Source organism: Scatophagus argus, chromosome 9 (genome assembly GCF_020382885.2).
Source record: "Scatophagus argus isolate fScaArg1 chromosome 9, fScaArg1.pri, whole genome shotgun sequence".
NCBI classification, from domain to species: Eukaryota; Metazoa; Chordata; class Actinopteri; family Scatophagidae; genus Scatophagus; species Scatophagus argus.
In genome coordinates, this window is record NC_058501.1 from 9,619,661 (window position 1) to 9,632,589 (window position 12,929).

General features: G+C 39.8%; 1 protein-coding gene across 6 annotated transcripts in view; it reads right to left on the minus strand.

Annotated features, from left to right (window-relative positions):
* The window catches only part of cobl (cordon-bleu WH2 repeat protein), a 55,404-nt gene extending 42,759 nt beyond the window's left edge, over nt 1-12,645 (minus strand). For 4 of the 6 annotated variants that reach the window (XM_046399077.1, XM_046399078.1, XM_046399073.1 and 1 more), the window contains exons 1-2: nt 12,521-12,645; nt 12,159-12,276 (exon numbers count right to left, since the gene is read on the minus strand). In XM_046399077.1, coding sequence (XP_046255033.1) covers nt 12,159-12,187 — 29 coding nt within the window. In that variant the 5' untranslated portion in view covers nt 12,188-12,276; nt 12,521-12,645. Of the gene's footprint in view, nt 1-8,552; nt 8,822-12,143; nt 12,277-12,520 lie in introns of those variants that run through there. The other 2 variants (XM_046399076.1, XM_046399075.1) reach the window with 2 other exon arrangements.
* Between the last annotated feature and the right edge of the window lie 284 nt (nt 12,646-12,929).

Consider the following 12,929-nt stretch of genomic DNA (forward strand, 5'->3'; position numbering starts at 1 on the left):
GCAGCCAGCGGACTCTAACCTGGCTACAGTTAATCATTAACGGCTAAGTCGCATATCAACCAACTCTCACCCATAGTGTCATTGACTCATTATGCAATGCAGAAGGATTTTCAGCAGATAAATCATGGAACTGACAGACTATACTTAAGAGCATTAATCATGATCTAGTCAGGAGTCTAATCACAGTGCATTTCTAACCACTAACTGCAAGGTATTGCGACTAGAGGTGTACTGAAAAGTATACACCTTACTCACAAGAAACAGAAGAAAATGGTTTTCATGAGCAGCACAGAGAGCTGTAAAAGCATGATATTTTTGTATTTTGGTGAGTCTGTGTTCTTGAAGGTAAACTGAATTGGGCTTTGTAGAACTGTGAGGCTGGGCCCCGGCCAGGCTTAACACAGTCAGCTAGTATCCTTCTCTCCATGACGCTTGCTGTTCGTCTCACCATAACATTTCACTCCCGCTCTCTCCCTCTCTCTCTCTCCTCCCGTCTCTCAAACAAGCACAAAGACTCCTTTAGGAAAGTCTCTGTCTCCCACAGAGTTTGAATGAGTGAGCGTAAACATGGACCAAAAGAGGGAGAGGCTAAAGGAGAAGCAGGGAACGAAGAGCAGGAAACCCTGCTCTGGCACAGGGGGGCAGTAAGTGCTGCACTGCTACAGGGACTGAGTTACAAATGGGCTGACACACAAACACACACACACAGAAGGTTACGAATGGTCCTTTCAGAACCACTCAGTTCTTTTCACTTGACTAAACAACATTAAGGATATAATTCTTTCACTATCCTAAAAAAATGAAAATCTAAAACAAATAGATTAGAAAAATCAGATTGATAAAATCATCTAGGACATGCAAACAGCTAGAAGCTATAATAAGAAAGCTTAGTCTGTTGGTAAGCTTATTTGGTGGGAACATACACTGAACTCATCCAAGTATCCCCATCAGGTAAATCACATAGTATTTCATTCTAACTTCTAACATGTAAAACTGTTAGCCATCCAGCTATAACTAAAACTCAGACAAGAAAGGTAGAACCTGACACCAGGAGGAAACTCTCCTTTACATTGACTTGAACCACAGTAAATGTGGCTGGAGACAGCTTTGTGGTTTATGGTCCCCAAACATAAAAATTAATACAGGTATATTTAGGACTGATAGCAGCTTTGTGACTGATTATAATTAAGCATTTTAGCTCCTCTACGTGCATTTCTGACATAATGCCAGCTATTACTTAACATGTTGATTTCAGATCAATTATCAGTGACACATGCTTGATTCACATGTCAATGATGTCATTCTTAACGGCATATAGTGCAGGTTAATGTCCTTCTTTAGTCACCGGTTCTCACAGTCTGGCCGTATTAGGAGTGGGAAGACTCTGATGCTGCCTTACCTCAAACAGACATAGGAGGGTTGAAGTCAAGTACAGTGTAAAGTTCATTAAGTCATTCTTTAGTCATGGTAACATCCATCCATCCATCCATTTTCTATACCACTGGATGCCAGTCAATCGCAGGGCTGACACACAGAGACAGACAACCACACACACACCCTCTTGCTATGAGGCGACAGTGCTCACCACTGCACCACCGTGCCACCCCTTGATCGGTAACAGTGGGAATAAACTATTATTAACTTAAATCACCTTTGTTCTTAGTGAATAGTAATAGTATAGGCCTTTACACAGCCTACCAGTAATCCTATTTTGCTGTCTGGGTGCTAGTCCCTTTAACAGATTACTCTCAGTATCTGCATGTCTGTGTGCGTGTGTAAGTGCATTTACAGTGTGTGTGTGTGTGTGTCTGACCCAAATACGACCACGCTCACTCCTGATCAAGGCACTTAGGATAAATCAAGCCTGGTTGTGTGGGTGCATGTGTTTGTGTTGTGATTGTGCAAAAACACAGATTACAGCTAACCGCAAAAAACTAAAACTGTCAAATAGAGAGGTGGAAAAGGTGTCAGATAGTTTCAGGGTATATGCAAAAAATGCTTTTCAAATTATAGGTTTGGCTATATCACAGCAAACACAGTGCCAATAAGAGTACAATGCAAATCCATGAATGTCACAGTGAGATTACTGTTGTTAGCTGAGAAACTAAATTACATATCACAGTTCAGACACACTGGAGACTACCGAAAGTTTTTTTTTGTTGGAGAAAGAAGTAACTGTCAATAGAAACACAGCCTAAAAAGTCTGTCAGAAACCCAAAAAATCAAATTTAAGTGTTCTGTTTTTTTAGTTGAAAACTTCTATCTTAACTTGGCTGTTTGCTTCTAATGTTAAAAAGACGAAATTAATTATTGTATGTTTATCACATTTTACTTACTTCTTTATGGATCCCATTACTAATTCCTTTTGGGATATAAATGGTCAGTCAGTCTGCTACTGACACATACAATACAAAAGTACAGAGTGCTAAATGCTATGGAACTGCATAACAGACTATGTTATGTGTTATGTTACTATGTACTGTAATCAAATGAAATTACTTAAGGCAGCAGTCGGGGCCACAAACATTCATGAAATCAGTAAGTTTGTCGGATAAACAGTCACAAAGGGAGACAGACAGCCGGACTTGTCCCCAGTCAGAGATATGGTCGTCCTATAAGATCCTGTTCAGTGTCAGACAAAAGGATCACTAAAACAATGAGGCATTATTTTCTAATGAAGACAACCAATTGAGTATGGTGCAGATTCATTGGCAAAAACACAGTGCTGACTGACCTACATTCAATGACAAACTTTTTATACTCCGAGAACATAAAGGACAGATGAAACCAAACTCTTTGACATACTTTATAATCGAGAGTGATGTAAAAATAAACACCAAATTTCTATTTAAGTAACAAAAACACTGTAGAAGACATGATTTCTACAATGTTCTATTGTACTGAAGACTTATCTTTTTAGTAACAACATCCCAAAGCCTGGCTATATTTAAGGCGGTTGGCTATTAATCTCAAGGTTGACTGTTTGATTGACTGCTGACCCACCTCAGACCTGAGACCCACCCATCCTTGAGCAATACACTGAACCAAAAGTACTATATAAAGTTCAATAGTAGTACTATAAAAGTCTATTACTCTGCAAGTCAGAGAGCAAAACAAATTGAAAGCAAAATCACAAAGTAAAATTCAGTCCAAATTATTGCATTTCATGTTGAGTTTTCAAGTTTGAACAAGTTTTCAAAATGGACTCGATTCATGATCACAACATGGAACATTACTTTGGAGACATAAAAACAAAGAGTGGAAACATCAACAAAGTGAGCATGAAGGAACTTCAAGGACACACCCATCCAAAGCTTCACTTGTCCGTTTGCAAACTCAAGTTTTGACCTCCTGTTGTGCATTCGGCACACCGTGAATGATACACATCCTGGACCTTCAGCCAGCCACTCCCTCCACACTCACACTCAGTGTCCTGCTACCTTAGCCAGCATACCCCTTTGGGTGCCATGGTGTCCCCATGGCAACCTATATTTACCCCACTTGACTACAGAAGAGCACAGACATCGGTTTAGTAGCAGCTGTGGATTTTGGACACATGCACAAAGGGTGAGTGACACAGAGAAAGACAAAGAGAAATAAGCAAGGAGAGAGAGCAAGGAAAAGACAGAATGAAAGACTTTCTGTTTGTAAGTAATGAGTACTGGAGACACATGAGCCCAACATTTGTTTGCAGTTGCTAGGCGCACAGCCTCCTAGTTCAGCATACGTCTTGATGCTCATATTACCAGCCATGTGGTTAAAAACCCCACCCCACTGCAATGCCAAGTATCTTGGGCTGGCCCAGTAATATTGCCAGTCCCTCTTCAGGTTACAGAGGTGGTCCACCACAATCTCACCACTGCCTCCGTACATCCAAACAACAACTGCAGAAAACTATAGCGCACTGATGTACAAGCTGCAAGCATATTCATGTTTAAATCTCTGAGTTTATTAAACTACATCTACTTTGATCTCTTAGAGATGGTTGTAGCTTTTATGTGTAGGAAAAATGTCACCAATTATGACGTGTTTCTACTTTGTTTGGTGTGCATCAAATATCAAGGAAAAATTAATCAGGTGTGTTGTGGAGTTCTGTTGAAAACAAACAAATGCCGTGTTTGTATTCAGTTACTCACCAAAAGGAATCGATGTGTCCTTGTCAAAGCAATGTTTTATATTTTTAATCCAGAAGTGTTTGCATCCTTTTTTACGAACTTGCGGTCTTCTTGTTTCCAGCCTTTGCTGGCACACTGCAGCTTATCTTGGCCTCTTACTTACCGATGCTGAATAGCAGAACAGTGAAAAAAACACTGGTATCACCTCAATTTGCACCCATGCACGTGCATGTGGCTCCTCATGTGTATCCATCACATAAATAAAATGGGGACCCACTCATAGAAAAATACGACAATACTAGAGGTCTGAAAGTCCACAGGGAACCTTTAGCAATGCAACAAATGCATACATGCAGTGTATAATAAGAAAGATGGCTGAGGAGACAAGATTACATTTCAACAGATAGCCACTTGTTTCTACAATGTTCACATGACATGAAACATTGATTTTGGCAAACACCCCCTCCCCAAAAATAGTTTTAACGTGAATCTTCACATGACTCTCTACAACCGACAAAGTTCTATAGTTCTATAGTTCTGCAGGCCAACAGCAGTTTGACCTAAAGCCTCATTCAACACACCAAAACACCCAAAATCAATGATTGACTGAATTGTGTTTTACCTCACTCAATGGTATGTGGCCATGTGCCACAAACCCTGGGTCAAACTCACAGTATGTGCCTGTTTCTTCCATGTTAGTTTGCACTGTCTGTGAGGTCAACAAATAGTTCACTATTATTACAAAACTATTATTGTAGCTCAAGACAGCATGATATTGTGCTTGGTTTATAAACCTAAACAACAATAACAGAAAATCAGCATCAGCTTGACATTAGCGTCTATTATGGTGTACTGGAGTAATATTCAGTTATACTCTTGGTCAAAAATAAAAAAAAAACTGCAACTGCATTAAATAGTTTATTTAACCTCAATCCAGACAGACTGAAAGCTTTAGTGAACTTATCATGTTAGAAAACCCCAACTCTTGGTAACAGTGGAGGTACAGATAGGGTAATTGCCTGAAGTTCCAGCACTTAAAATGAGAATGTGTTCATCTTGACATTCTTCATCAGGTTGCATGTAACCTGGTTTACCTGATTATCAGCTGACAACTTCTCTATGGCTATTAACAGAACCTGGTTAAAGCTCGGTGCAGTCTGTTCCACAGGAGTGCACAGTAGCATAACAACCCAAGGGAGACAAAAACCACACCACACCTCAGGTGCTAAATGAATTGTTACTCATTGGGATCAATTAGGTTGCTTACACTCCTGTTATTTGAAGGGTTTGTGTTCAGAATGTATTGCAATGACCTAGGGTTAAGTCAGCAACCAGTGATCCAGGAGTATCTGTTTCACACCTACTTAAAGGAGAGAAATCCACTTACTGTAACAGAAACACACCCCATGCTGTCTACTCCTGGCCCATGTAGTCATCCAGTCTACTTATGACCAGTGACACAGAGGCGAGCTGTAACAGTTTAACACGCAACATATGTTCCAAGACAACAATAATTATCCAAAAACAGAAGTGGAAAGAAAACTTGCACTTCTGTCTGGACAGCTGGAAAAAGTATGTCTGTCCTTTCTTAGGAGAGCTTACTTGGTCAAATATGACTGACACGCCTGGAGACTTTTCTCAAAAGTATTCTGCCCATACAATCTCAGTTGTTTCGGGCCATTCAGTCTATTTCACCTCAGTCTTCGCCAGCTAGCAACTTTACTCAAGTACGGTATTTAAGCACAATTTTGAGGCACTTTTACTTTACTTGAGTATTTCCATTATCTACTATTTCACACTTCTACTCGACAACAGTTCAGAAATAAATATTGTACTTTTTACTCCACTACATTTATTTGATAATTTAAGTTACCAGTTACTTAGCAGATTTACTTTAGTTATACAAAATATGAATTATGATTTAATATAACAGATCAACTATATTAAAACATCAGTACCAATTCCATAATTAACTCATTAATGCATCAATAACTGTAAATGAAAAAAGCAGGTGGTCTTAATACTCATTATGGTGTAAAAGTCAGGCGATTATGCCCTCAGTGTAATTAAGGTGTTTATTGTGGCACCAATATATGAACTGTGCACTAGTTCAAGTTTGTGGGTGACCCACAGTAGATGAAGAAAGGAGAGAAACAGGAAAGAGGAATAATGAAGGTTGGTAAGAAGGACGACAGAAGAATTCTCAGGTGCCACACAGCCGATTATGGCTGAAGAGAAACAAAAAAGGGTAGAGAAAAGGGTAGATGGGTGTGGTGCAACATTAGATATGAAAGGACAGAGAGTGTAGAAGCAGAACAGCAGGAAATGATAATTAGTCTGGTCCTATTCCCTAAGCTGTGTCCAATTAGAAAGAGCTCCTGCTGGAGAGACAAGAAGAAAAACACTTGTGTTACAGGTATTGTTGGTTTTGAATAGACATGCACAGGTTAAAGGCACCCCAGGATCCTTCCATCCTAGAAAAACATGTAACGCAAAAGCTGCAGTGCAATATCTTCAATAAGGACTTAACCACTGAATCTAGTTTTTGCAGGAAAAGACAAGGGACAAACAGACAACTCAAAAACAAAATGCCTGTTGCCATACATACATGTATGTGCTCCCTGCTGACAGGTTGCAATGGTTTAGTTGATAAATTACTGACATGGTGGGACAAATGATTATACTTGTTTTCTCTAGTATTGAAAAAGAAGCTAGCAGCATTGTTAGATGGTTACAAGCATGTAAACCATCACAGTTTGTGCAAGACGAAATGCACTTCAGCGCCTCTGACTTATCAGTCGATATCACTGCTGTGGCACTTCACTTAGAGGAGTCCGTCCAGTCTGCGTACACACATATGCAGTCCGTCTGTCTTCCTCTCTGACAAACCCACATACCACAGAGACTAACATATGACTGCAAGCCTCCAGAAATAAATCTTAGCAGTCCATAACAGCTGCATACTAAGAGTACAGCCAGATACACTGTACTAAAGATACTTGAGAGTGATACACTGGTATACTTTGCTGTTAAAGGTGACAGCCAGTGCTGTCTCTCGCTGGGGGCAGATATAGTCAAAGAAGAGGACAGGCAGAGAATTTGGCTGATAATGTAGTGGAGCCTATGGAGCACAACAGTCTATAAATAGAGTCAGTGTAGATATCTCAAATGCTTCCAGTATCACAGCATGGCTGTGGAGTAAATATATTCAGAGAGCTTGTACTGCTCTGCTATGCTCACAGATCAAGGATCCATTAAATACATTCTACTACTTCTACTGTGCCAGGCCTTTTAGCAAACTCCAACATGGAGCATTAATCACAACAGATACTTCTGTAATTGATAATGACATACAGATTAATTAGACTCAAAGTTTATAAGGGTAGCACATAATTAAGATGTTACCTAATTTAGTTCATGTGTTCAGATGACTAAATCATACACGGAGCAAAGTTTAATAAGCAGGAGCTTTATCAGTCAACCCTGTGCTACTGTATTCCATACACTGACTCCTTGTAAAACCCACAAATTGATTTTTTTTGCTCGACCACTTTCAGTCAGTGTGTACTTTGGCAAAGCTTCTATCCCTGCGGAACAAGCTTGAAGAAGCACTGCATCCACAGTCTCTCTACTTAAAACAGGATGGCGTGAAATAACTGCAGATATTATCAGATACATATCATACCACTGCCAACAAGGTATAGCCTCAAATACTTTTCTCCCTATTGCCAATTTCAATTTTCACAGGGATTAAATATAACCCATCATAAAAATAACCATAAACACCCAGATGTGACCACATGACACTAAGAAAATGTCCTCTTTGGTAAAAGTAAATACAGCACAGCCTCCATGTGAAAAGAAAAGAAAAGAGAAGTACCTTAGTCAGCAGTGCTGAGAGAGCAGCTGACCACATAAACCTTCAGCTTCTAAAAAAAATCTGAAATGATTTTGTGAAAGATCTGAAGGGTGTGGACCTTGTGTCTGCATTTGTCTCAAAATGTCCCATTATTTCACATATAAGACATAGCACTAGGAGACAATGTTATCTTACAATACCAAATCTATCTCTGTGAGTATTTTAAGAAACTGTACGGACTGACTGACGTATATGGCATTTAAATATTATGCAAAGAGTAAGACTGACATTTTAATCCAGTAGGTACAGCTTCAAATTAATTTACACTGCTGCTAGCAACTGGTGTTGATGTCTCTCCAAATACAGTGTTCATGACTGCACACAGACATGCATGTACAGCTGGTAGCCAGTAATTATCTTTGGGTGTGTGCTGAGGATAAACGGACAGTAATTTGTAATCCCATACTGTATTTATCTGCAAAATCTGCCAATGTAGTCTTCCTGTGGGTGTGCTTTAAAACTGAATAGACACAAACATGAGATGAACAGATGCATTTAAAATAAAACGTATAACCTACCAACGGTGAGGCAGATGACAAATCCAGATGTTGAGAGTGCTAACAGTTTTCTTCTATTCTTTGAAGGTCATGAGGCACCAAATGTACCAAGTCTGTATGGCAATAAATGGCAACAAATGTGTTTGTCTCATCAAGGGTGTGGATGGTTGATCGTCACCGGGGAACTGAACCATGTGACCAAAGTAAACTCACAAGGCTTTGACGTCACACATGATTGTGCCTCCAGGAAAGGCTAATAAAACTACAGCTTTGTAAAACAGTTCAAAGATACAAAAAAGTGAGGAATGCTATAAAGCACAGAACAAAACCACACTAATCAGAAGCTTCTTGATTCCCTCAACACACAAACAAGCATATAGCTAGACACGTGAAAACATTAGGTCCGGACATGTGGAGAAAAACACTAGTGCAGTAATGATACCTTCATTACTGCACTAGTGTTTTGTGCACACTGTAGGCTTTAAAGTAGGGGAGAAATTAATAATACCTTTTAAATCCTTTTAGATCACATCCCTGTCATACTGTGCACCTATTTGCCAAAAAAAACTCTCTGCATTTTTATATTGAGATCCAACCATGTTTTGTTCCTGTTAAACAAAATATGAGGTGCTCATACGTAGGCTTTGAACCAATAAGATCATGCGATCCACCCATCAATCAAAAGAAAACCACCTAAGTGTTTCTGGAGGCCAAACTTCGCTGATTAAAGTACAAAATACACTCTGATCATTTTGAATATTTCATAAAGAAAATATTGTGTGGTTTTTCTTCTAATGCCCAACGACTGCCCTGCCTGAACTTCATGGACTTTCCTTATGAACGGATAGCTTTACGTGTTGCTAAAGTACCTGCTAATTGCTGTTAACTGTACAGGACTCAGCAGCCTCCGAGTGAACTTGGCTGAACTGAGACTAAACACTACCTTTGAGACCAATGGAGGCCATTTTAGAGGTGGTTTACAGAGTTTCCTGGTGGACAGACTAGTCCCAGTCCCACTGACACTATTGGCTACAATAAATGTCATCATACACAATATACCTCACAAAACGATCAAAAACGGTGCTGGTTCAAGCCATAGGTATTGAATACGTCACAAACATAGAACAACAAGCTCAGGGAAGTATTTTTATCTCATCAATTCTGTCTCAGGTGAGGAAGCAAACTGCCAGATTTTGGATAACACTGATCTCAGTGCCATGTGAGAAGTCACTACTCTTTTAGTCTCTGGGAGCTGAGGAAGTTGTCTTTTGTGTCCATCCTTAATTACAGGTTTAAAAAGCTCAGAACCAAGGATTCATTCAAGCAACCCTTCCACACACACGCACACACGCACACACGCACACACACACACGTACACTGCTCAGATTTCAATGGCAAGGTACAAATGCATTTCAGTTCCATCAAAAGAGCAGCCTCTCCCTTCCACACTTGTCTGCTCAGTGATCGTGCAGTGCATGTGTGTGTGTGTGTGTGTGTGTGTGTGTGAGAGAGAGAGAGAGAGAGAGAGAGAGAGAGAGAGAGAGAGAGAGAGAGAGACAGGGGCAGAGAGGGAGAGTAGTTTTATGAGCTGTGATTCACTAGGATTGGGCTATGTAGTAAAGTAGCAACTCCCTGTGTGATGATGAAACAGAGATCACAACACAAAGGGAGTTGTCATGGTAATTCATGGACAGAAATGTCATACACTGACCGGATGAAAAGGCGTCTCAACTCCGCTGCCAGCTGACTCTGTTACCACTCTACTTTGTAATTTGGCCAAAAAGCTCTTGAGTGTCTGAAATCACTGTATTTAAGAGTATCTGGTTAAAGGGACCTTTGCCTGAAAGATCAGAGAAGAAATGGGCCAAACCTTAATTCACCTGATCAGCACTCTTTCAAACAGTGTCACAGGCTACTCAGGTTGCCACTGAAGAACACCCATGTTTTATTGTGTATGTGTGCTACACTGCTGCTGAGCCTTTACCACACACCTACAGTGTACATGGAGTATATAAATTCAGAGTGTCCTGAAAAGTTAAGGCACAATAGACAAAAAGTGTGATCCTTCTACAACGACAGCAGAAAACGATGAACTGAACTCCCAACGTTAAACAGTAATTACAATTCTGATTTAATGATGAAGTCTGAAACATTTGACTCCACAGTACACTGCTATTACCATAATTAGCACCCAAGTAGCATATACTTAAACCGGGGCAGGATCATACCAGGTCAGTGAGATATTCACTAAGACACAGCTAAACTACAGATCATAACTTAAGTGATAAAAGTGTATATTAAGTTATTTAATAAAAAGTTGTGCAAATCGGTCACGGACTGCAAGCTACTTATATTTCATTTAGGATAAAAAGCCCATACATTTACTTCTCCACATCACAATGACATCTGAAGGGTCAAAAGCTGATCGCCTTCCCATAAAAACTGCAATGAATATGTAGTAGTACATGGACGCACCTAATACTGGCATATTTTAGCATTCAAATTTAAATTGCGCGATTTAAGTTATTTGCTGATGTGGTCGAGAGATGATTCTCCACACAGTCCCCACAGTATGTAATCAGAATCAGAAATACTTAAACTAATAATCAAATAAAATAAAAGAATAAAAAATCAAATAAATCAAAGACTCGATACTAATCAGAAATAATAACGCAGAATTAATGGGAAAACATCACCACTGTACCATAATGTCATTTACTTCAAATAAAAGGTGACTTTCACGTTAGAGATTTTGACTTGTCAGAGTAAGAAAAGCTGAGCTGCTACTAGTAACATTAACAATGGCTCCCCTTGTATTCAAGTGTCCCAGAAAGACATGACAATGAGCCAGCAATGCACAACCCTGCAACTGACGCAGCTGAACGAATTTCAGCAGTCATTTATCAGAATACGTGCAATTGCGCCTCACTACTGTGACATGTCAAAAACACTTACTCACTACCCCAAACAATACAGTTAGACATTAAAAACACACTGTGGATAGAACCTACAGTTGTTGTTGTTGCTGTTGCAGCTGTTGTTTCACTAAAAAGGCCGTGTCAGTCTCCCTTCACCAGCAAGCAAATACACTGTTGCACCATGCTTTGGTCCAGAGCTGTTCATGCTTATTGTGTGAGAGTGGTAAAGAGACTGCAGGTTGATGTGGCTGCTGGAACACTCTCTCTGTTTTCACTACGTACTGTAGAGACTACAATGATTTTCAAGTGCTGTGGCCTATTCATTTCGAATAGGCAGTCAATAATATAATAATTAGTTGCTTTATTTCCCCGTGAAATTACTGTTATCGAGAAAAACACCTGCCAATGACAAACTGTAGGAATGACACATCCACAATGTACGTTTCACTAAAAATACTACAGTCGAGCCATAAATGGCCGGTTGTTTCTGAACTGTCCGTATGAGCTGTACACCGTTACAGTGGCTGTTTAAAACGTTACGACGACAATTAATGTAACGGTAATTTTGCGCAGTTTTTAGTAAGGTCAGTCCGTTTTTAGTAGCTGAAATTAGACAAATTATCTCGAAAGTTCGCATAAAGCTACGCAAACTAATATCAACGTTTAAAGTAACGTGCTGTTAGCCTGTGCTTACTTTTGAAGGACTTACCCCGAAGGCGGTTTGGTCGACTCGGTCATTGCAGTGATTACGATACAATTTCAACAGATGATAGCGGCCACAATCCGCCGTTGCTCTTACACACGGTGGATATCCATAGTGCTATCACCTGCGAGATAGCCGAGAGAGCAGATCAGAGTTAAATGAATTTGCACCGGTCGGTTTTTCTGACATGCCTAAAGCAATAAAACTGCATGTTTCTTGACAAAAGAGCAACTTTGTATTTTCTATAACAAGTCCAACAAGTGACAGTGCGCAGAGATGACAGTCCAGTCTAGGTGAAGCACAAAGACACTGAAAGCTCCTTACAATACAAGAATCTATATATGTTTTGTATTTTAAGTCCAGCTTACTTTAGTCCAAAAGGTTTTACTGAGCCATTCCGTGGACTGAGTTACTTGTCAAATCCACTTGATATAATCTTCGTATGCCCCCGGTTGATTTTCACTCGAGCGAGGTCAAGCCAACCGAATATAATACACGACACGTCCGGTCCAGCGTTTCAAAATAAAGGTTCCTAAACGAATTAAGCGGTTTTTGTTTTCATTTCCTTTATATATTTCACCAGCCCATAAAAATCTCACGAAAACAATGGCGGGGTGACAGGAATAGGAATACTTTCCTATATCCTATGTTCTGATACATAAAGTGGCACAGCATGCGGTTAGTTAAGCTGTTTAGCTGCCTGTTTAACGCCCCGTCTCAAATCGAAATACCGCTTTTCCACTTAGAAGGTAAGGCGGCATTATTTCTCGTCTTGCA